Source organism: Cervus canadensis, chromosome 28 (assembly GCF_019320065.1).
Source record: "Cervus canadensis isolate Bull #8, Minnesota chromosome 28, ASM1932006v1, whole genome shotgun sequence".
NCBI classification, from domain to species: Eukaryota; Metazoa; Chordata; class Mammalia; order Artiodactyla; family Cervidae; genus Cervus; species Cervus canadensis.
Window position 1 is genome coordinate 41381077 of NC_057413.1, and position 23998 is coordinate 41405074.

Genomic DNA, 23998 nt, shown 5'->3' on the forward strand with positions numbered 1-23998 from the left:
GTACCCTAAAGTCTGTGGTGGTTGGTGGTTTAGTCGCTAAGTCGTGTCTAACACTTGCGATCCCATGGACTGTAGCCCACCAGGTTCCTCTGTCCATGGGATTCTCCAGGCAAGAACACTGGAGTCTGTGTTCCGCAACAAAAGAAATCACTGCAACGAGAAGCCTGTGCGCTAGAGCGTAGCCGCTTGCTGCAACTAGAGAAAGTCTGCTCATAGCAATGAAGACAATGATACAAATAAACAAACAAATAAATAATTGAAAAAAAAAAACACTCTACTAGTGCATTTCTTTATAAAATGTAGGAGAAAAGACGAGGTGTCTCTAACCCTGGGCGATGGCTCTGGATCATCACAGTTGCAGTAACACCGACAAATCCGTCTTCGCTGTGCGCCCTCTTCATTTTGACTGAACAGGGTATAAATTTCTTCTTCTGTAAGAGGCACCTTTACCATCTCAATCTGAAAGACATATGCTGGGTCTAATTCAAGTGGTGAGTGGGGGAGGGGAGAACACTCTGGGACCGAGAGGGAAGCAGGTGGCAGAGAAGCAGAGGACAGCCCTCACCTCCTCTAACACCTTGCGCTTGAGGTAGTGAACGTTGACAAATGTGATGGCATTGCAGCACTGGAAGATCTTCACCCCTGGAATGTTTGTAACCTGTAAGACAAATAAATGTACACTTCAGGGCAATTTTTCAGCTCTTTTATGGAGTAAGGGAAAAAAAATCCTTAGAACATCCTGGAGAATCTGTGTTCTTTATAAGCATCAAGAACTAACAAATTCCTCCCTCTGGTTTTCACCCCCTGCTTTCTTCTTTTCCCCTCTTATTTCTTCACACCTCTCTTTTTCTTGGCCCTCCTCCCTCTGAAGTACATTTAAAATTATCCTTAACTGGCTGCATCATTTTCCCCGCCTTTGTAAATCCATATCTGCAGAGCAGCAGAGAGGAACAAAGGAGCTTAGGTTTTTTTGTAGAAAAACTAAGCAGCAGGCGTGGTCCATCCCATCCTTTGGGCAAAGGAGTGGGACTCATTTGGATTCTTACCTCCCGATAGTCTTGGAAGCTTCTATAAATATTGGTGTTAGGGATCTGACCCAGGAGGAGAATCTTAGTTCTGTAAGGAAATGCATTTGCCTTTAGGTCACAGTTGCTTCACCTTGACATGGCCCACCTCCTATTACCCCAGACAAAATACCTGTGTGACTGAACAGTGATGATGAAGAAGGCAAAAGTTACTGCAACAACTAGTCCAATGTCCAGTCCCAGTAAAATTGCAGACAAGAATGTCACCATCCAAATGAGCTTATGGAAAAGAGGAAGGAAGAGAAAGGGAGACCGTGACAACAAGCAGAATTGAGACAATCACAAGTCCTCTTCCTCAATTCACCTTTATCCTTTCTCTCCTAACACCTAGGATTTAGAGAACAAATTCCACAGCCACATGGATTGATGCTGTCACAAATGATTGGGCCCTAGGGCTGCCTAGCAATTCTTTTATGCATTCTTGGTCACATCTCTCTTTAATTTTCTCTTAAAATGTCAGTTTCCGCTTGTGAAAAATTGGGGCAATAATATCTGTTTTATAGAATTTATTGAGATTAGAAATACTGTTTGGAAAGCAACCCAGAACACTGACCAAATTACTGGTTGCTATTTTAAGACCCATGATAGTCATTAGGAATCTTTAACATCCTTTTCAAGCCCCTGTCCCACCACCTACTCCATCTCTCAGCAGGTGATTTGACTTTCATTTTCATAACGAAGATAGGCTGAGGGGGAGGGATAAATTGGAAGGTTGGGACTGACATTTATACGCTACTGTGTATATGGGGAAAGAATTTTTTTAAAAGGAGTGGATATATTTTTACGTATAATTGATTCACTTCGTACACCTGAAACTAGCACAGAATTGTGAATCAACTATACCCCAATAAAAAAAATTTTTTTAGAAAGAAGATGGGTTGAAAATCCCTTAACTGTTTACTCCTGTTTACTGTTTGTTAGTTTCTGCACTCAACCTTCCCTTGTTCTCTCCGGGGCTGTTGGAAGTGCTGTCTCCGCTCCAAAGACTAGACGCTCTAACTGTATACTGGACCACATTCCCCTCTTAACTTCTCAGGGACTTGGATCCAAAAATGGTCTCTTTCCTCTTCTGGGTCCCTCGCCTCTCATTGCATCACCATCCCCTATCTTTCATTTCTTGCGATTTCCCCTATATGTCCTCTAGTTTTCTTCTCTAGAGAAAAGGGGAGCACTCCATCAGTTACCCTTCCTGGCAAGACGCCCTCTTCTCTTGTTAGGATTTGTTTCCTGTCTCCTGCAATGTAGTTCTATTAACCAGATTAAAAGTCATTCAAATATGCCATGTATGCTGAACCCTTTTTACTAGATCTGTGTGTAACTGCAGCTGCTTAATTACTTCTGTTTTATCGAACTTCATATAGTTGGAATGGGGTCTCAGTATTTCTGTGCACCCAATAACCTTGACTCCCATTTTTTGAGCAACAGCAGAGACGCATCAGATGGTGGGTTCACACTGGTCACTTTCGCGTGTTCTCGTCCTCTCTCTGCAGGCTTCCCCTCCATCCTTCCCAACCTCCCCAGCGCATCTACACTCACACAGTCATACTGGCTCTGCTTCCACAGACTGGGTAGGGTATAAACAACTTCAAGGTAAGGCAGGACGTTACTCAGGATAATACCAGCCACTATAGCCTGTGGGGAAAAAATAAACCCTGCTTCATTTTCCCTTCATGGGTAAAGCTTCCAAATTTCCACAAAGGAACCACAGAGGCTTGGTCAGCCTTGCCACACAGAGGTATTCTGCACTAATATTTCATACCAATACCAGGTCTGTGCTACAACTCACTGTCCAATCAAATAACTACTCCCCACATTTGTCTCTGCTCACCTTTATAATTTATCAGACTCACAAGACACAGCCAGGCCGTGTGACTCACTTGGCCAGTGACAGCTCTCAAAAGCCCCTTTTATTTTAGAGTTTTTGAATGTGGACCATTTTTATTGAATTTGTTACAATATTGCTTCTGTTTTATGTTTTGTTTTTTTATGGCTGCAAGACATGTGGAATCTTAGCTCCCTGACCAGGGATTGAACTCATACCCCGCTGGATTGGAAGGCGAAGTTTTAACCACTGGACCACAAGGGAAGTCCCCACATGCCCCTTTTAGATTCAGGTCACTGGTTACTCACACAGACAGTGAGAGGAAGAGCAGCCACAGGTTATGATCCTCTTGCCCCTTCTGTTGCCATGTTGTGACTTCTGGTGTAAGGATGAGGAAAGACCCACAGGGAGGCTGGCTGGCACCTCTGGCCGTTTGTCTTATTCTGTGCCTATTCGACCTGGCTTTGTCTAGTTTGCGTGACATAACCTATGTGACTGATACTCCTTAGAAACCATTCTCAGATGGGATGACAAATTAGGAGAATGTCCACTCACAGAAATTCGGAAATAGTTTCAATTTGGTGTTTTTTTTTACCCCAGGCCTAATCATGATGTACTACGATTATTTCAATAGTGAGATACCACTGTTTTGGTCCACCACATTAAATTAGCAAATTTAAAACATTGAGGACATTCCATTAAAAATGGGTATTGCCCTTTTGAAAAATAATCTGGCAATATATTAAGAAATACTAGGGCTTCCCAGGGGGGCCTTAGTGGTAAAGAACCCGCCTGTCAATGCAGGAGACTTAAAATATGCAGATTTGATCCCTGGGTCGGGAAGATCCCCTGGAAAAGGGCATGGCAACCCACTCCAGTATTTATGCCTAGAGAAGCCCATGGACAGAGGAGCCTGGCAGGCTACAGTTCATAGAGTCGCAAAGACTTGGACATGACTGAAGTGACTGAGCAAGAAATACTGATTGATATGCTTTCATACAGAACTTTTGTTTTCCCCTTAGAAATCTATCCTAAATATAGAAAAGGGCAGGTGTACAAAATTGCTCATTGTTGTGTTATTTATAATAAAAAAAAACCTCAGATAACCTAATTTAAAATGATTAATAAGTGATAGTAAGAGTATCACATTATACACGAAATTAAGAAGAATACCAGATTGTGAGTACAGTTAGATCACAATTACACAAAGCAAAGACTGCTTCCCTGGTGGCTCAGTGGTAAAGAATCTGCCTGCCAATGCAGGATACGCGGGTTTGATCCTTGTGGTCGGGAAGATCCCCTGGAGAAGGAAATGGCAACCCACTCCAATATTCTTGTCTGGGAAATCCCATGGACAGAGGAGCTTGGCAGGAGCCCAGTTCATGGGTTGCAAAGAGTCAGACAAGATTTAGTGACTAAACAACAATAGCATACAAAGTAAATGCTATCTGTTTATAGAGAATAATATTGGTTAGGTATATGCCAAAATGTTAATAGTGGTTTATTTGTGATTGTGGCTTCAGGGACTGCCACCTCTGTGTGTGACCAATCGATCTAAAAAATAGATTTTTATCTATTATGAATTTCCCAAAGTTTAAAAAGCAAGCATGTCTCCTTTTGTAATGGAAAGACAGTGTCTTAAATATAAGAAAATGAAGATCAATATTCATAGGGGTATAAAATCATCAGGGCCTCAAAGTAGAATCTAACAGACTTTAAGAAACATTTCTCATCCTTTTCCTAGCCATCTAGCCAATTAGAACTGATCCCACTCTCGGAAGTGGCTTGGATCCAGGCTTACTCTGGTTTTCTGAGGTTACTCAGTAACCAGTTGGATGCAGCAAGTCAGTAGAGGGGGGAGGAACAAAAATGAAGTCAGCAGAAATTACTTGTTTTCCAGCTTCATCTTCTTACCAGTCAAGAATCTCCCCAAATTTCTGCAATCAGTAGGGAGATGTGGTAGGAAAGAAGAAATTCAACTTCAACTTTTACAAGACTTTTGACTTGAGGTGTGAAGTATGAGGGCTCCCGAGGTATCTCAGTGGTAAAGAATCCACCTGCCAATGCAGGAGACACTGGAGACGTGAGTTTGATACCGGGGTCAGGAAGATTCTCTGGAGGAGGAAACGGCAACCGTTCCAGTATCCTTGCCTGGGGAATTCCATGGACAGAGGAGCCTGGCGGCTACAGTTCGTGGGGTCACAGAGTCAGACAGGACTGAATGACTGAGCATACACACAGAGCATGACAGGGAGACAAATCTTTTTCATGAAATATACAATAACAATGTTTACCTTTCTGAATATGAAGATAAAACATGCTCAAGTGCAAAGAAGAACTGAATTTGTATATATTTTCCATCATACAAGAGATAACATTTTGGTGTAGCCTATGTATTTTTTTTCCACACAAAACTGGAACAATATTGAATACACTGTTTGTATTACATTTAAAAAATGTATATTGGGTCCCTTGCTCACTAGTTGAGATCCTTGCCAGGATGCTCTACCAATTACTCTCCCAAGAATTTTGCAACAAACTACCCACAGTCCTTCAAAGAAGGAAGGATAGGTGCTTCCTAGAGGGGTGGAATGGGAGGGGAAGCTCAATAGGGAGAAAACAAATGTATACATATGGCTGATTCACGATGTTGTGCTGCAGAAACCAACAGAACATTGTAAAGCAATTATACTCCAATAAAGACAGGAAGGAACCATTCATGGTTTAATCCTCACAGAGAGCCACGGTTATAGAAATTCAGTTATTCCACTGATCAGATTGTGTTCGCATTTTCTCACCCAGCAACATCCTAACTAGACGATGTAAAAATAACGTTCCAGAACATGGTTGGCCAAAAGCAAGGGCTGTTCTATCCCCAACATATTTATAGTAAGGAAGGGCTTACCTGCTTTTATCACTGTGCATGCATGCCTGTGTGCTTGGTCATGTGTGACTCTTTGGAACCCCACCGTAACACACCTCTGTAAGGTGGACTGTAACCCACCTCTGTCCATGGGATTTTCGAGGCAAGAATACCAGAGTGGGGTGCAATCTCCTTCTCCAGGGGATCTTCCCAACCCAGGGATCGATCCCATATCTCCTGCATCTCCTGCCTTGGCAGGAAGACTCTTTACCACTGAACCATCTGGGAAGCCTCACTTTTATCACTACCCTGCAGTAAATTCGGACAGATTTTTATTTGAGATTTTTTTTTTTAAATTCTGATTCTTCATGCTATAAAGGAAAAATATCACTGTCCAAAGTAAATTAGTGAGTGGCCCACCAAAAATAGACTCCCAAGAGTTATAGCTCCAAAGATGCTACATAAGCCTCATTCTGGAGATGACTTCTGCTAGGAATCAGAGGACAGCTTGTGTGATAAACACAAGCTTAATCCCACCCACCATGCATATATTCCATGGCTGGTTTCCAAGATCCCTGAATCACAAGAACCAAAGGCAGCAACAGCCTTAAGATGGTCCTGTTCTACTGAAACGTGATATTCACCAGGTGGAATTGTTGTTTAGTTGCTAAGTCATGTCCGACTCTTTTGTAACCCCATGGACTGTAACTTGCCAGGCTCCTCTGTCCATGGGATTTCTCAGGCAAGAATACTGGACTGGAGTGGGTTGTCATTTCCTTCTCCAGGGCATCTTCCTGACCCAGGGATTGAACCTGCGTCTCCTGCTTGGCAGGTGAATTCTTCACCACTGAACCACCAGGGAAGTCCCAAACATGTTCAAAAGGATGGGTATAATATTTACAACCACTTCAGCTTAGGGGCTGCTACGTCAGTGGGTAAGCAAGCTGCCGCACCAGGAATAAAATCTCCTCCCCTGCTGCTGCTGCTTAGTCGCTTCAGTCATGTCCAGCGCTGTGCGACCCTATGGACTGCAGCCCGCCAGGTTCCTCTGTCCATGTGATTCTCCAGGCAAGAGTACTGGAGTGGGTTGCCATGCCCTTCCTCCAGGGGATCTTCCCAAGCCAGGGACTGAACCCAGGTCTCCTGCATTGCAGGCAGATTCTTTACCATTGAGCCACCAGGGAAGCCCCACCTCCCCACCTTAGTACTATCTAAAAATGACTAAAGGGAACACGGAGGAAATTTAAAAAGAAATCACGGACACTGGGCATTGACCTATACTGTAACTTAGAACAAACTGATTATAGTCAGTAATTAATGCAACTGGCGTATCTAAATGTAAAGTCATCATTCATTTCACACAAAGGGAAGAAATGGCATGGAAGTACATAGAGGCATTCTAGCTGAATACAGAATTAAAGCTCAACTTTCAGTGTTGTGAACCGACCAAAAGACACGGTGGCAGCGGTAGGGGGATTGAGTTCACATGAATGCAGAACAAGGACTTATGGAAACTGTTTAGGAAAACAGATGGCATGAATGCACAATGAGTTTCCAAGCCTGTGTTGGTAATGGGCGTTCTGGCATCTGAAGTCTATTTTGGTCATATTTAACTGAATCCTTACTTCTAAAAGCTTACTTTATAGCTAAAGAAATTTTTTAAAAAAGATTAATGAGGATGAGAAGAATCACAATTGTTTCTTGAGCGCTTATTATTAGCTCAAAACTGTTCTCTCTACATTATACATATTATCATGTTTAACTCCTAGTCCTATGAGGTGCTGAGTCACTCAGTTGTGTCCAACTCTTTGTGATCCTGTCCATGGGGATTCTCCAGGAAAGAATACTGGAGTGTTGAGGTTTGACAGAAAATAACAAAATTCTGTAAAGCAATTATCCTTCAATTTAAAAAATAAATAAATAAAAGAATACTGGAGTGGGTTGCCACGCCCTCCCCCAGGGATCTTCCTAACCCACAGATCAAACCCAGGTCTCCCGCATTGCAGGTGGATTCTTTTGGTAGAGGCAGTTATTTTAAAGGAAAGGAACCAGAAATAGCCTGGGGCAACCACTGGAGATGAGCAGAATGCAGTCCCCCTCAGAGAGGCCCCCACCAAGATGTGACCTGATTCAGGCATCTGATCAGGTCTACTTACGTTTGGCAGTTTGTAGAAAAAGCGTGCCATCTTCATCATCAGGAGCAGCATGATGCCTGCGCCTACCAGAGATGCAAACTGAGGAGACAGAGCCAGTTGGGGAGAGAGCATCAGGAATGTACTGGTCCCTGTCTGCGACTGAGGCCTTCTGCTTGGTGACAAGCGTGTCATTTTTGTTTCTGTTTTTTTTCTTAAAAGGGGCTGAATATGTATGACCATTTAACATAAGTGCGTTTTCGGTGAACTGACATTGTTAGTTCTTATCAAAATGCTCAACACATACCAGGTACTCAATAAATACTTATTGACTGAATGTATGAAGGGTTCCTGAAAAGTTCCAGATGGTCTTGGATATACGAATCTTTCTTGCCATAGCTTTGTGCTGTGAATCTGAAGTCGCCTAAAATCCGGCCTTCATTTCCTCCAGACTTTAACCTTCCTTGAGTAGTTTTGAAAAGCCCTGGTAGACCCATCACTGCCAGCCCTAAAATCCCAACTGTTCCACCTCGCTCTTTTGGGGTTTGCATAGCTTCCCATCTAACAGCTTCAGTGGTGCTTCATCTTAATACCATGATATTCACTTCTGATTTTCCTACTTTTGTTTCTCTCTGCCTCGATACCATAAAAAAAAAAAAAAAAAGAAAGGTAATGAACATGAGTCAGGGCTGTTGACAGCAGCTCTGGATCCTGTTCCAGCTGAGTTGACTCCTCTGGGTTCATACTACTTGGGAAACAGTGATTCAGATTGTCAAATACAGGTAGAAAGCTAAAAAACATACTTCTCTTTATAATCTTAAGGCTCTCTGGACATAATCTTGAACTCATTGTATCCTCTGTTGATAAATTTCCATTGGATAAGTCCCTACTTAAACAGAAAAAATAATACAAAGCAGTGTAATTTCTCATGGTGATAAGGGTGGGGGGGGGATAAAAACAAATCAACACAATAGCATATACTAACACAAACAAGCAACTTTAAATCTAAACCATTAAATGACCATGCAGCAATGATTGTTTAATATTTTTTCTCTTTTTTATTAGGTGTGAAAAAGACTTCCTACTGGGTTCTCCCTCACTGCTATTTGCCATAGAAACGTGTCACTGAAAATAATTGCAATGAAATCAATATCCTGCTTCCTTTTTTCTCCACCCTGACTGATACACAGCTAAGGGACCAACCCAAGGTGGAAAAGTTGAACCCTGAGAGAAGAATGTAGGCAGAAGGATTCAGGAAAATGGATCACTGTAACTGAAACTCAGGAAGTTCTCATGGCAAACATTTTATACACTGTGGAACTGAAAAAGGTAACTGAAGCCATAAGCTCCTGCAGCCAGTGTACAACTCAGCCTGTTGCCACATTGAATTTTAGGGTCGAGCTTCAGGCGGTCTCACGCTATAGAAGAAACGGCTTTGCTTAGCACAGGAAAACATATCAGGACTTCTTCCTACTACTCCTTTCCTCCAAAGTTTTTTGGATTACTTTTAAGGGAACAAAGACATACAGACACCAAAATTAGCTGTATAAAACCTAGTTTAAAATGACAATAAACCAAACACTGAAATCCCATAAATCTGGCTGCTCAGGGAAGCCTGCCAATAATTGTCTGTCCCCCATGGCTGCTTCCCGGCTAGCTCAGCTGGTAAAGAATCCGCCTGCAATGCAGGAGACCTGGGTTCGATTCTGGGTTGGGAAGATCCTCTGGAGAAGGGAAAGGCTACCCACTCCAGTATTCTGGCCTGGAGAATTCCATGGACTGCATTGCATAGTCCATGGAGTCGCAAAGAGCCAGACACGACTGAGTGACTTTCACTTTCACGGCTGCACACGCAGAGGAGTGGGCTTTGGGATCAGAGGGCCATCCTTGGTGGCGTTGTGCCTTAGGAGGATGCATGGTGATTCTCAGAATCCCAGACTCAGTGCGTGAACGGGGCCTAGAGGCAGCAAGCATATATTAATACAACTTGACATCTCATGCATGTTGTGCTTTTCCGCTTTGATTTTCCATCACTTTTTCAGGCTTTCTTGAACCAAGACTGACCCTACCTTCTTCCCGGGGACTCAAAGCAATGCGAGTTCTCATAAAGCACAGCCACTAGTGACATGAATAGTCTCAGACAACAACTGCTCCACAAGCAGTGGACAGAACATTACCATACACCGACCAGCACTCTAGGGACCTGGGGCAGAAGCTCTGTTGTCATCCAGTTTAATTCTCACAACTGAAAGGTTATCCTTATCCCTATCTTACAGATGAGGACTAGAGCCCCAGAAAGTGAAAGTAACTTCCCAAGGTCACACATCTAGGAACTACAGAGTCAGGTTTCAATCCACCTGACCAACTGACTCCAAAACCCAGGCTCTCTCCACTGCCCCATCTGCTTTCTCTAAAGAGAATGCAACTCATTTCCTTTTGTGATGATTTATTTCTTTTCTTTTTTAAAAATAATAACTCATTTTTAAAAGCAGTTCTGGGAGTGAAGTAAGTCAGAAGGAGAAAAACAAATGCATAAATGTGGAATCTAGAAAAATGGTACAGATGAGCCTATTTGCAGGGCAGGAATAAAGACACAGACAGAATGGACACGTACGTGGACACAGACCTGGAAGAGGAGGGTGGGACGAATTGGGAGAGTAGGACTGACATGTGATATATACATACTGGGTGTAAAATAGTTAGTGGGGCGCTGTTCTGTAGCACGGGGAGCTTGGCTCGGTGCTTTGTGATGACCTGGGGTTGGGGATAGGGTTGGGGATGATCCAAGAGGGAGGGGTTACGTGTATACATAAAACAGATTCATGACATTACAGCAGAAGCTAACACAACATTGTAAAGCTCCAACTTAAAAAAAAGAAGGAATAGGGTAAAGCAGTTCTGGGAGCCTGGGGACAAGGCAAGAAGGCTCATCCTTGGAAAGCAGGCAACAAGGAAAGGAACACAATCAGAGAGAAGAGGGAAGCACAGGGTCAGAACTGGATCAGCGAGAAGAGGGAGGACAGTTCGGCTGGCCCGCCATCACTTAAGGTTCAGGCCAGGGCTGAAAGGCTGATAGGTTTTGCTGCAACCAGTGAAGACAAGTTTCTAGACAGGGAGAAATTAAAGTGAAATCCAGATGCATTTTACACCGTGTTTATGTATGTCAGACATACATACATACACACGTACGTAAGTGGCTCTTGGTGGCCGGTCATAATCAAATAGGTTCAGAGCCAGCCCCTAAGCTTCTCTTTTCTGCAGTCCTGGGGAGCTTCGAAAAAATGAGGGTGTTCTCAGGCAGGCTGAATCAAAAAGTCCCCAGAGGAGAAGGGTAGAGAGAAGAACCCCTGCTAGGGGATGAAGAAGGTGGAGTGAGTCCAGATCAGAAACTCAGATTGGAGGTGGGGAAGCTCACATGTGGAGGGTCAGGGGCCAGGGGCATTCTCTGCTTGAACTGGCGTTTTGCCCTGGGCAAGTCGGGGTCTTGGGGAAGAGCTTACCAGCATCCTGAGGGACATGCTTCCCTGTGAAGGGTCACTTCACCACAGAGAGAGATGTCTTTGGCAGGGGAGAATGAAGCCACAGCAGAAAACAGAATGAGAGTCACTTTGCCCAACAGGCTAAAGGCAACTCCAAAGCTGAACTGAAGCCCATCTTCCTGCCCTCCATCTATACATACTCTAAACCTCTCATGGTGATCCAGAAAAGCCCTACTTCCTCCATCGTTCTCCTTCCTGAAGTATTTATGGCACTTTAACATTTATTGTGTTTATTCTGCACTTAATTTTACTTGCACTGTGATTGATTTTTTTCCGACCATGCGCATCTTTTCTCCCCAAATTTGTTACGTTTGTATACTAAATAAACAAAGTGTGTGGTCACAAGTTAAAGGGAACTGATGTCTGGAAAAGCTATTTCCATTTTTTCTTATCATAAAATCCTCTTATTTTGACTTCACTTGCATAGAACATCATTGTTTTTCAACAAAACTCATCTTCCTTCTCTGATCAGACAGTAGTGCAGAAGAGCTACCCCTTAAAAGACCAGTATGTTTGGTAGAAGCTCTCTGACAAAACTCAGTCCACATAAAATCATACAGTCTTACTCTAGACCCATGCTCACACCACTACCCAATCTTCTTTTATTAGCTTTCACCTGATATTTCACCCATAAACTGTGACACTTTCTCTTTCCCCATTTGAGTTTTGTGTCCCTTCTTCTGACACTTTACTTTTTTTAAGATTTTTTTAAAATGTGGTCCATTTTTAAAGTCTTTATTGAATTTGTGACACTATTGCTTCTGCTTTATGTTTTGGTTTTTTGGCTCCAAGGTATGTGTGGGATTTTAGCTTCCCAGCCAGAGACTGATCCCACACCCCCTGCACTGGAAGGCAAAGTCTCAACCACTGGGCCACCAGGGAGCCCCTGACACTTTACTTTCTGACCACAGCAATTCCTCCCCCTGCTGTGCTGGGGTGGCTCCAGCTTGTCTGTGGCTTCTGATTCTCTGCCTCCTGAACTCTGACTCAGTCCATGGGCTTATTCCAGGTTCAAGTCTGATAGTTCTTTGACACTTATTCAGGCTACGTAACTGAGATGGGCTACCTCTCATGTTGTAAACTGTTTCACTTTTATCTGGTCAGTCTAAAACACGTGAATATTGGACTTAGAAAATCTCATGCCAGAAAACTGGGCAGAGAGCTTCCCTTTAAAACTTTGCCATCGTTCTTCTTTTCCTCTTCCCTTCCAAACACCTGTATATTTAGTTTACTAATTCAGGATATCTGAAGAGGATCTGACCTAGACAATTTTCTCTTACACAAAGGCAGAATGAACGTAAATTCCCTAAGCTCACCTAGACAAAGACTAGAGTCTCCTGTCATGTCCTTTGAGGAGTTAGAAAAGTTTCTAGTCCTGCTGTCAGGAAGGCGAGAGTTGTCTTGTTACTCTCACTGACTAGGACTGAGAATGTATCTCCCCATAGAAAAAGATGTTAATAGGTGATAGTTGGTTTACCTGAAATATTATCTTTATTACATGGAAAGTAGCTTCTTGTGGGCTAATATATAGAAGCCTTTAACAGTAATATTTTTACAGAAAATGATCTTCAAATTCCTCATTGACAGATAGCTTTTAAGACAAAAGCTAAGCAAAAATTAAGCCAAGCATGAGATCCAACAAGCATAATACAAATTCCTCCCAACAGGCATAACTGTAAAACAGCAATATGGTTAAGCTAATATAATCCCCTTCTGTGAATATACATATAAATAGACATAATTATCTCTGTATATTAGAGATCAAATTCTATTGCACACACCTGTTGTCTTCCTCCAGTTTTATCCTGGATAATGGTCCTGGCAACAGCACCAGTAAACACGTAAGATCTGAAAAATGAACTGACGACATTGCAAAGGCCAATGGCTATTAAATCCTGTAAAGAAATGGCAAATACTTTAGGCCCGTTTTTTGTCAAGGAAGAAGGCTGACTTGAGTTTGCACTAAAGTTACACTGTTATTTCTTGTATATGAAGATAAGGTTGTTTGTATCACTTCAAATAACACTGAAAGATTATTGGAAAGAACTGAAGGATGGCAAATTTGATTTCTTCACTTTAGCTAAAGATCACAAGGAGAGCCCTTATCCAAAGTGAGAAAATGAGACTTTTGCCTTATTATTCTCTTTCACTTGATCACTAGGATGACAGAGAGACACAAAGTACTATTTTCTCACTTTCTTTTATACTATCCTAAAGTCAAAGTGGGACACCAACTGAACCTGGGCCTCGGAGTGAAAGCCTGGGATCCTAACCACTCGGCACCAGCCCACACCAAGGGGCTTGTGCAATCTTAGTTCCCTGACCAGGGATTGAACCTTGGGCCACAGGAGTGAAAGCACCAGGTCCTAACCACTGAACCGCCAGGGAAGTCCCCCTGTTTCCTTTTTGATTTCTAGGGAATGGGCCAAACTCAGAATGGTTAGAGACTTTTTTAAAAAAGTGACAACGACTATTTCTGGGAGACCAACTGAATTATGTTATTAGCCTAGTTTTGACATTTCACTGTATTTCTTGTTGTGCCTTGGTACGTGGTAGACTTCTAAGGACTTGGTGGAAAGGAAGATAAAAGGAGAGGAGAGGCACCCTGCCAACTTAACAACATATGCCTCCCTACCCCATATCTGTTCTAGAGTAACAACATGCATATTAATTCAGGTAGCTTCAGAGTTAAGGATGTCACACTTCTCAAAAACCTTTGTTTAATTATAGCTCAAATAGTGGTCCAAGTGACTCTCTGGTTACAGTCTTCATTTTAGCAGAAGGCTCAGATTAGAGAACAAAGATTAAAGGGTCCGAGAAAGTAATAGAAAGGCTTGTCCTCTCACCTGGTTGGAATTGACGTTATAGTTATGGAAACTGGCAATCTTCCTGCCCAGAAATATGAGCAAAGAGGAGCTCACTAAAGCTAAGGAGAATGATTCTACAAGAATTTCAGTAAAATGGCTCATATCTGGCGTTACAGGAAACAGGAAGCTGGAATAAAACGGTGGAATTATTCCTAGATAGCAGGAATCATTATGGGCACCTCCCCCACTCTATTCTTATCATACCTTTATCATCCATATCAAAAGGCCTGACACTTTTCAAACATATTTATTTACTTATTTTTGGCTGCTCTACGTTATCATTGCTGCACGTGGGCTTTCTCTAGTTGCAGCAAGCGGGAGCTACTCTCTAGCGTGGTGCATGGGCTTCTCATTGTGCGGCTTCCCTTGTTGCAGAACTCAGGCTCTAGGCTTCAGGGCTTTAGTGGCTGCGGTGCTCTGGCTCTAGGGCACTGGTTTGGTAGTTGTGGCCCATGGGCATAGTTGGCCTGCCACATGTGCGATCTTCCTGGACCAGGGATCGAAACGCTATCCCTTGCATTGGCAGGTGGATTTTTTTAACTTTTTATTTTATATTGAGGTATAGCCAATTAAGGGCTTCCCCTGGTGGCTCAGTGGTAAAGAATCTGCCTGCCAAGCAAGAGACTTGGGTTGGATTTCTGGGTTGGGAAGATCCCCTGGAGTAGGAAATGGCAGCCCACTCCAGTATTCTTGTCTGGGAAATCCCATGGACAGAGGAGCCTGGCAGGCTACAGCCCATAGGGTGGCAAAGAGTCGGACACGACTGAGCGATTAAATGACAGCAAACAGCCAGTTAAGAATGTTGTTATAGTTTCAGGCGAACAGCGACGGGACTCAGCCGTACAAGGATTCCCTTCTCCCTCAAGGATTCCCAGGTGGCTCAGTGGTAACAAATCCGCCAGCCAATGCAGGAGATGAGGATTCGATCCCTGGGTTGGGAAGATCCCCTGGAATAGGAAATGACAACCCACTCCAGTATTCTTGCCTGGGAAATCCCATGGACAGAGGAGTCTGATGGGCTACAGTCCGTGGGGTTGCAGAGTTGGACGACTGAGTGCTCACGCACTTCTCCCCCAAACTGCCCTCCCATCCAGGCTGGCAGGAGGATTCTTAACCGGTGGACCACCAGGGAAGCCCCAGGCCTGACCTTTTTTCAAAAAATTAAGAGTTAAGAAAAGAAACTGAGGCAGCAGCTTGCCAAAACTGCCAGCAAATCAAGTCATGTTACAAAAGCCGTTAAGAGAACATGATGTGCTTATCTTCTAGTTTGAGGTTTCTGCTAAGAGCCAGTGGCAACAAATAGGGCAGGCAAAACTACAAAACTTGATGAAAAATGGCTTATTTACACTATTTGAGATCATACCAGTGGGTAAGCAATAGGCAGATATCGTATCTAAGATGGTTTAGAGCTAAAACCTCAATGTATTCCCTTCTAGTTGGACTCAAATCATTCCAATTATAATTTTAGTCATTGTCTTTTATAAAAATTGTTCTGGTTCTTATCCACATCTTTTTTTATCCAGTTTTTTAAAAACTGGGTAAAATCCACATAACATGAAATTTACCATTTTACCCACTTTAAAATGTACAGTTCAGTGGTTTTTAAATACATTCATAATATGCAACCATTACCACCATCTACTCCATAATTCTTTCATCTTGTAAAACTGAAACTCTATACTTATTAATCAATAACTCTCCATTTCCCTTCTCCCTCCAGCCCTGACAAAAAACATCTGACTTTCTGTCTTTATGATTTTGACTACTAAGTACCTCAGATAAGTGGGATCAAATAGTAATTGTCATTTTGTGATTGGCTTGTTTCACTTAGAATAACGCCCTTGAGGTTCATCAATGTTGTAGTTAATGCCAGAATTTCCTTCCTTTTCAAGGCTCAATAATATTCTATTGGATGGATATAACACATTCTGTTTATTCACTCATCCATTGATGGACACATTGTTTCTTCCACATTTCAACCATTGTGAGTAGTGCTGTTACGAATATAGGTGCAAAAATCTCTCTTCAAGATACTGCTTTTGGGGGGAATATAATTTGGGGGAAGGATATTTCCAGAAGTAGAACTGCTTGGTCATATGGCAATTCTATTTTTAATTTTTTGAGGAATCAGCATACTACTTTCCACAGTGGCTATACATTTTATACTCCCACTAACAGTGCACACGGGTTCCATTTTCTCCACATCCTCATCAAATACTTGTTATTTTCTGTCTTTTTAAAAATAGTAGCCATCCTAATGAATATGAGGTGGTATCTCACTGTAGTTTTGATTTGCATTCCCCAAAATGATTAGTGATGTTGAGCATCTTATGTGCTCATTGGCCATTTGTATATTATCCTTGGAAAAATGTGTATTCAAATTCTTTCCCCACTTTTTGAGTCAGGTTGTTTGTTTTCCGTTGTGTTTTAGGAGTTCTTTATGTATTTTGGATATTAATTCCTTATCATACATAATTTGCAAACATTTTCTCCTATTCGATGAGTTGTCTTTTTTCTCTGTTGATAGTGTCTCTTGATATGCAAGAGATTTTAATTTTCATGAATTTAATGAAATTCATGAAGTTTAATTTCATGCCCAAGTCTGTGTCAGTAAACCTCAAATATTTATTATGATCACATTAATAGTACAAACCTACTGCTTTTTCCTTCCTGGCGGTCTCTCTACATTCAGCTCTTTGTTAGCAATTTAGTTAAAGAGGGACATGGATGCTAACACAAATTATTCAATTTTCCTAATCTCTAGCAACCTTGGATAGATAAGCAATAAGGAGAGGTTAAAAGCAATACCTAAAATTACATTTCTGAAATGCTTTTTCTCTATCTGTACATTTGAAGCTTCTGATAAAATATAAGCAGAGGTTAACTGTGTGGTTTTGAAGTCATTAATACCAGCAGCAATGTTGAGTAAGTATAATAGAGGGGTTATTATACTAGATTTTGGAATTAAATAGAAATGGGTTCAGAAAGTAGCTCTGATGCTGACCAACTATGTGAGCGTAGATGAGTAATTTAAAATTGGTAACTCTTAGTTTCCTCAGCCAAAAAAAAGAATTCCTGGTAATACTACCAGGAATTAATGAAATAAAATAATTACGTAAAGCATCAATCTCATTGTTGCCCTTGTCATTTTTTCCCAGAGGGCAGAGACTTATTTACCATAGCATTTCCTGGTACCCAGGTTGTCTGCTCACAGTTTTAAAAAATTGAACAATATTTTAAATGTATTTAATCATCACCAGATTTCACTGAGAAGTGGTAGTATATGAGATTATCTGGCTGCATCAAAGTAGCCTCTGTTTTGTATGCTGAAAGTTAACCAGTATCACGGACTCGTTGCTATATTCTCTGGTGAAGAGCATGAGGAAGTGAACAATGCTCCTCAAAAACCTTCTCATGAGCCAAGAAACTGTGTTATGTTGCCTTTCTTAGCTGAAATGATTCATCTGGTCAAGGTTAAAGAATTAATTCCCTAACAGAAGCAAGAGTGAGGCCCCACAGTCACTGGTAGGAACCATAATGTAAATTAATTGCAAGTCCTTAAGAACTCTGTAATGCCAGACTACTTGGAGAAGGCTTTCCACTGAGAGTGATAAAGTGATGTAGCACCAGGACACTGAATCAGTCTAAGGAGGTGAAGACAGAGGGGATGCTGAAGACTGAACCCCAGGAGAGAGGCTTGGAAAACAGAGGTATGTCTTGTCCCATCCCTGAGGGTTAATCAGATAGGTTTGGAAGTTGAGAAGGTTCATAATGTGCTGTGAGAAAAATACATGAGTCTCCCTGGTTTTCGAGTTTACTTGGGTTAGGGGATTGGCACAACCATGGGGAGAGAGTCAAAGGCTGACCAGAGAAGAAACACAGGCTTGTCTCAGCCATTGTTCCTTAGGACCTCTGTTCTAAAATGAACTTGAGTCCATGACCCAAATTTGCCTGTGGCCAGAGACTGTTAGCCGAGAATTTTTTTTTTTTTTTCCCATAGAAACTAATTAAGTAGAGTTGGAGACCAGCAGGGGGAGCACTCACACCCTGTGACCGTTGCAGAGCCCAACAGGAAGAAGAAAGACTCCTTGCCCGCAAAGGACTCAGCTAATGAGAAGCCATAGTTTACCACGGCAAACCCTCCCTCCCCAGTTTCATCCTTCCCTCTATACACACTTCTTCCCCTGCTGTCGGAGGACTTGCATGTGGCTTGCCATGCTCCCACACCCCAAACTGCAATTCTCTGCTGATCTCAAGGAAACCCATCTCTGCTGGAGAAATAACTGGCATGCTATTGATTTTGGTCAACGATACAAATCAGGCTATGTGGTCAGAGGCTAAGAGGAGGTAACAAGAAGGAGAAAGTAGTCTTGAAAAGTGGAATTACCAACCTATAAGGTATCATCTCAATGATCATCACGCTGTTTTCTGTGGCCATGTTTACCTTGTTTGAAAATGCAGCGAAGCCAAGAATCTGTAGGAGTTTAAAAAGAAAAGGCATGTGATCACCTAAACATTATGTAAAGCAGAGGTGCCCATAGTCTCTGGCAGAATAGGGCAATATATGGCCGTACCTGTGCATGAAGGCTGGAGAAAGAGGCAGGGCCAGTTCAGTGAAGCGACAAGTGCAGAAGTCCTTCCTGACCCTTTTGGTTCCCTGAGGTCTTTTTAGCAACATAACCAGAATGAAAAGCAACTGCACGTTTGACATATTATTAACAATGGGAACAAATGGATGGCCTGGGCTTCTCTTTCCTCACCAACTTTAAACATCTGAACCAAGTATAAACATGGTTTCAGGTAATAGCTGTACCAAGGCTTCAATTTTAAAAGTTCTAAAATCTAGGTACACTGTCTTAATATAAATAAGCCCTCTGGGGGATTGTTGACGTGTATTGATAATCATTAATAACTGTCGATAAGGTATTTGATAGCCCATACAAAAAAATTGCTTTAGCAAAGCAATTACTTGCTTGCTTTTTCCTTTCTGTTCATTTCCTTCTGAAATGCCAAGTCTCCCTTCCATTTCAACTAGAGTAAAAACAGACAACCTAGAAGCTGTTACACCTTATAAAGATCTCACACCAGAGCAAATTAAAGCAGAGAAAAAAGAAGTCAATGCCCCAGTTTTAAAATAATAGTTATATAGTTGCTTTACCTTGTTCTCCCTACTAACACATAAATCTTTTCCCAGCGTCTACTCTAAGAGTTCAGTCAGATACTGAGCAGGACAGCAGTTGGTTTAACTGTGATGCTCTGATCAGATGATGACCCCTGGGAGGCCTATAGATGAGAACGGAAGGAAGATCTGAACCAACAGAGAAGCCCTGTGATCTTTAGAGAGCTCAGGAGCAAGAAGTGTGGCAAGTGGCCAGGAAACTTTTATTCCCAGTGGAAAGGTTACTCTTGCTCATAAAGGAAAAGAGAGAAAATATGAAAAGTTTAGAACCAGAAATAAATCACCCAAAGACAACTGCCAGTGATGCTGTTTTTGGTGTTAGTTATACAGCTTAAATATATACATATACATTAATTATGAACATACAGTATTTACAATTTCTCATATCTGTGGAACTCTTGAGTTGTCAGGTTTTTTGTTTTCTTTTTTTAACCTGGATCTCAAATATTGCCTTGAAATTTCCCCTTAATATTTGAGACTACCATCTGAAGGACAGATTGCTGGGTATGTACAGTTTCCTCCAGCACATCTGAACAGCTTCTGAGGGGGTGCTGTGAGCTTTTCACCACCTACACCACAGCAGCTCTCATCCTCTGTCCCGTACTTGCCTCATTTCCGGGGGAAACATGGAGGTCTTGTCTTTTTCCAATTTTAAATCCCTGCTATGTAGCAGAAAATGTTCCCTATCACTTGACTTGACACGTGTATAAGTAATGTTGTTGTTTAGTGGCTAAGTTATGTCCGACTCTTTTGCGACCCCACGGTCCGTAGCCCGCCAGGCTCCTCTGTCCATGGGATTTCCCAGGCAATAATACTGGAGAGGGCTGCCATTCCCTTCTCCAGGAGATCTTCCCCACCCAGGGATGGAACCTGCGTGTCCTGCATTGGCAGGCAGATTCTTTACCACTGAGCCATCAGGGAAGCATAGTAATGTATTGCAGGCTTCAATAACCTTCAAGTATAAATCAGGTCACAACAAAGTTTGATGCCTTAATTGCAATAATTCAAAGTCTCCACCAACATTTATGGCTGGAACTCAGTTTGTTCCCCCACTTCACTTCATGGTTCATGCTAATTATTTATAGCATTCCCCAAAGAAACATCTGAACTGTGGCTCACAAACCAATCTGTGAGCCACAGTCAACCCACAGCATCCTCTATCCACTTGCTTCTCTCCTTTCCTAATAACCCTGGTTAACATTAATATTAAAGCCTTTGAGGTTGCTTAAAGGGACATCACTATGATCCCTGCTGCTGATGTCTCTTAAAAGAGGGTTGATTCGGGAAAATGTGGATAGACCTTAAGGGCACTATGATAGAGAGAGACATATACTGCATGGAATCACTTATGTGTGCAATCTAAAAAAAAAGAAAAAGAAAACAGCTGGACTCAGCAACAAAGAGTAGAAAAATGGTTGCCAGGGACTGGAGGGTTTGGGCATTAAGAAAGTTGAGGAAACAGTGCAAACTTTCAGGTATAGGATGAATAAGAGCTAAGGATCTGACATAAAACATGGTGACTATTGTTGATAACATCGTAATATATACTAAAATTTGCTAGGAGAGAATATTCTCACCAGGAAAAAAAAAAGGATCAATATATGAGGTATGGATATGTGTATGTATACATACATACATTGTATGTATATCAAATCATGATGTACACAACAAGTATCTTACAATTTTATACCTGAATAAAGCTGGAGAGAAAGAGGGACATAGAAACAGAGACAGAGAGAGTGCATGATGTCTGTGTCACAGATGCCATCTGCTGGTCACTCCAAAGCCTCAGCTTCCTAAGGCGCAGGAGCTGGCCTGGGTTCCATGAGGAGAGGCTGCCCCTGACTCCACTCCCCAAACTCCGCATCACACTGTCCCTGGGTTCTAGAGCTCCACTATTTGTGTACAGTGTTTTGGAAGGTCTTTTGTAGAAGCAGCCATTCACCTTTGACCTTTATTAACTGATAGCTTTTTAACTATTCCAGGGAAGAAAGAATGTACACCTACGAGAAGTAGACAACAGTTACGAGACAGAGCTTGGTGTCAGTTTCCAAAGCAATCCCCACGCTCTTTCAATCATGGAGAGTGTGGATCTGGGTTAGTTAGCATAGACTAGGTTATACTGTGGCTATATACAGACCACGGGATCTTGGTGCCCTAACACGTGACAGTTAGTTTTTTGCCCATGAGAACTCCGTTGTGGGTCAGTGTCCCTTCAGGTTAGCTTCTTTGCAAACAGTGCCTTGGAGATCCAGGCTAATTCCACCTGGAGACTCTATCATCTCAGTGTATAGCCCCTACGGTTACCACAGCAGGGCAAGAAAGAACACTGGGGACTTGTGCCTACTCTTGTAAGCTTTGGCCCCAAAGTCACATGGTCCTGCCTAACTACAAGGGCAGCTGGAAAATATAGGGGAATACATGGTGAACTCTAAATATCTCTGTCACAGAACTCTTCTTAAAGGGAAAATAATTTTCATGGATGCCCAAAGATTCGGCGATCCTTGTAAGAAATGCTGACTTAAAAAACCTGAGCTTTATTTATGAAAATGGCTTTACCATTGTGAAAATGTTAAACATAACTGCACAAGATAAATTTTAAAAAGAAAATTTTTCTTTTTTCAGCCATGCCACATGGCTTGTGGGATCTTAGTTCCCCGGACCAGGGATTGAACCCGCATCATCCATAGTGAAAGCGAGGAGTCCTAATCAGCAGACTGCCAGGGAAATCCCCTAGATTTCTTAAAACAAACAAGAAATGTTATCATTTAGACAACATTTAAAAAAAATTCTCAAAAAGAAAAAAGAGCCATATTTATCCAGTGGTGCAATGGATAATGCGTCTGACTACGGACGGATCAGAAGATTCCAGGTTTGACTCCTGGCTGGCTCATAGTGCTTATTTTGGGCTTCCCTGGTGGCTCAGGCAGTAAAGAATCTGCCTGTAATGTGGGAGACCTGGGTTTGATGCCTGGGTTGGGAAGATCCCCTGGAGAAGGGAATGGCAACCCACTCCAGTGTTCTTGCATGAGAAATCCCATGGACAGAGAAGCCTGGTGGGCTATAGTCCATGGGGTCACAAAAGAGTTGAACATGACTGAATGACTAACACAACCAACCTGATCTAAAAAAACAAAAGATGTAAAAAAAAACCTAGTACCTATACATAAGCACACACCTCCACCAGGAACGCTTCCTCCCTGAATCCAGCTCTGCTACTTAGTGACACGGATTCACTTAACATCTCATCTCCCGCAGTTTCTTTACTGTAGCAGAGTGAGAGTGAGAGGCGGCTGAATAAGAGTGTGGTTGCTGCTATCCTAAAATAGAAATGAAACCTCTACATAGAAGAACACAGAAATTCACCTGCGCACAGGTCTGTTATGTATTTGTTTGAAAGAAGATGTGAATAACTGAAAGTACAGAAATATCAGCTGTAGTTGACTTTGGGTAGCGCAGCTATAGGAATTTCTTTTCCTCTATTTTTTTCTTCTTTATTAAAAAAAAAAAAAATTGCTAGGATTCCTTGATAGTCCGTCCAGTGGTTAGGACTCTATACTTTCACTCCTAGGGGCCAACGTTTGACCTCTGGTTGGGGAACTAAGATCCCACAAGCTGTGTAGCAGAGCCCCCCCCCCAAAATGGATAGAATGAGCCTGTATTACTATCACAAGAGGGAACAAAAATCCTATTTTTCAAATAGTATGAAAAAGATGTAACAGATAAAATCCTTTAAAAAATAAGCATGTTTAAAAAACATAAGCTAGCATTGAAAATTAAATGTATATATCAGCTTTGTTATGAATCAGCATGTTTTAAAAATACTATTTTTACAATTCTCCTATGAACATGTCCCTTCCTAGGTTACTTGCTTTTTGTTTTATTTTAAATGACCTGAGCCATGAGTTTGGAGTATAAAACACCTACCAAAAAAAACACCCACTTACACCAAGTGGATGGACAGATCATCTAGACAGAAAATTAATAAAGAAATACAACCCTTAAATGACACATTAGACCAGATAGATTTAATTGATATTTACAGGACATTCCATCTGAAAGCAGTAGTATACATTTTCTTCTCAAGTGCACATAGAGCATTCTCCAGGATAGACCACATTTTGGGTCGCGAATCAAGCCTTGTTAATTTAAGAAAACTGAAATCATATCAAGCATCTTCTCCTCACAACACTATGAGATTAGAAATCAATCACAGGGAAAAAAAAAACTGTAAAGAACATGAACACATGGAGGCTAAATAATATGCTGCTAAATAACCAATTAATCACTGAAGAAGTCAAAGAGGAAATAAAAATACCTAGAAACAAATGACAATGGAAACACAATGATTCAAAACCTAAAGGATGCAACAAAAGCAGTTCTAGGAGGGAAGTTAATAGCATTACAATCCTTCCTCACTAAAACAAGAAAAATCTCAAACAACGTAATCTGACACCTAGAGCAACTAGAGAAAGAAGAACAAACAAAACCCAAAGTTGATAGAAAGGAAG

General features: G+C 41.8%; 1 protein-coding gene across 2 annotated transcripts in view; it reads right to left on the minus strand.

The window, feature by feature from the left end:
* The window catches only part of SLC26A8 (solute carrier family 26 member 8), an 82959-nt gene that overhangs the window by 12408 nt on the left and 46553 nt on the right, over positions 1–23998 (minus strand). For both annotated transcript variants that reach the window (XM_043449309.1, XM_043449310.1), the window contains exons 8-16: positions 18700–18782; positions 14288–14435; positions 13223–13336; positions 7927–8004; positions 2622–2717; positions 1198–1304; positions 1047–1116; positions 566–658; positions 328–459 (exon numbers count right to left, since the gene is read on the minus strand). In XM_043449309.1, coding sequence (XP_043305244.1) covers positions 328–459; positions 566–658; positions 1047–1116; positions 1198–1304; positions 2622–2717; positions 7927–8004; positions 13223–13336; positions 14288–14435; positions 18700–18782 — 921 coding nt within the window. The remainder of the gene's footprint in view (positions 1–327; positions 460–565; positions 659–1046; positions 1117–1197; positions 1305–2621; positions 2718–7926; positions 8005–13222; positions 13337–14287; positions 14436–18699; positions 18783–23998) is intronic.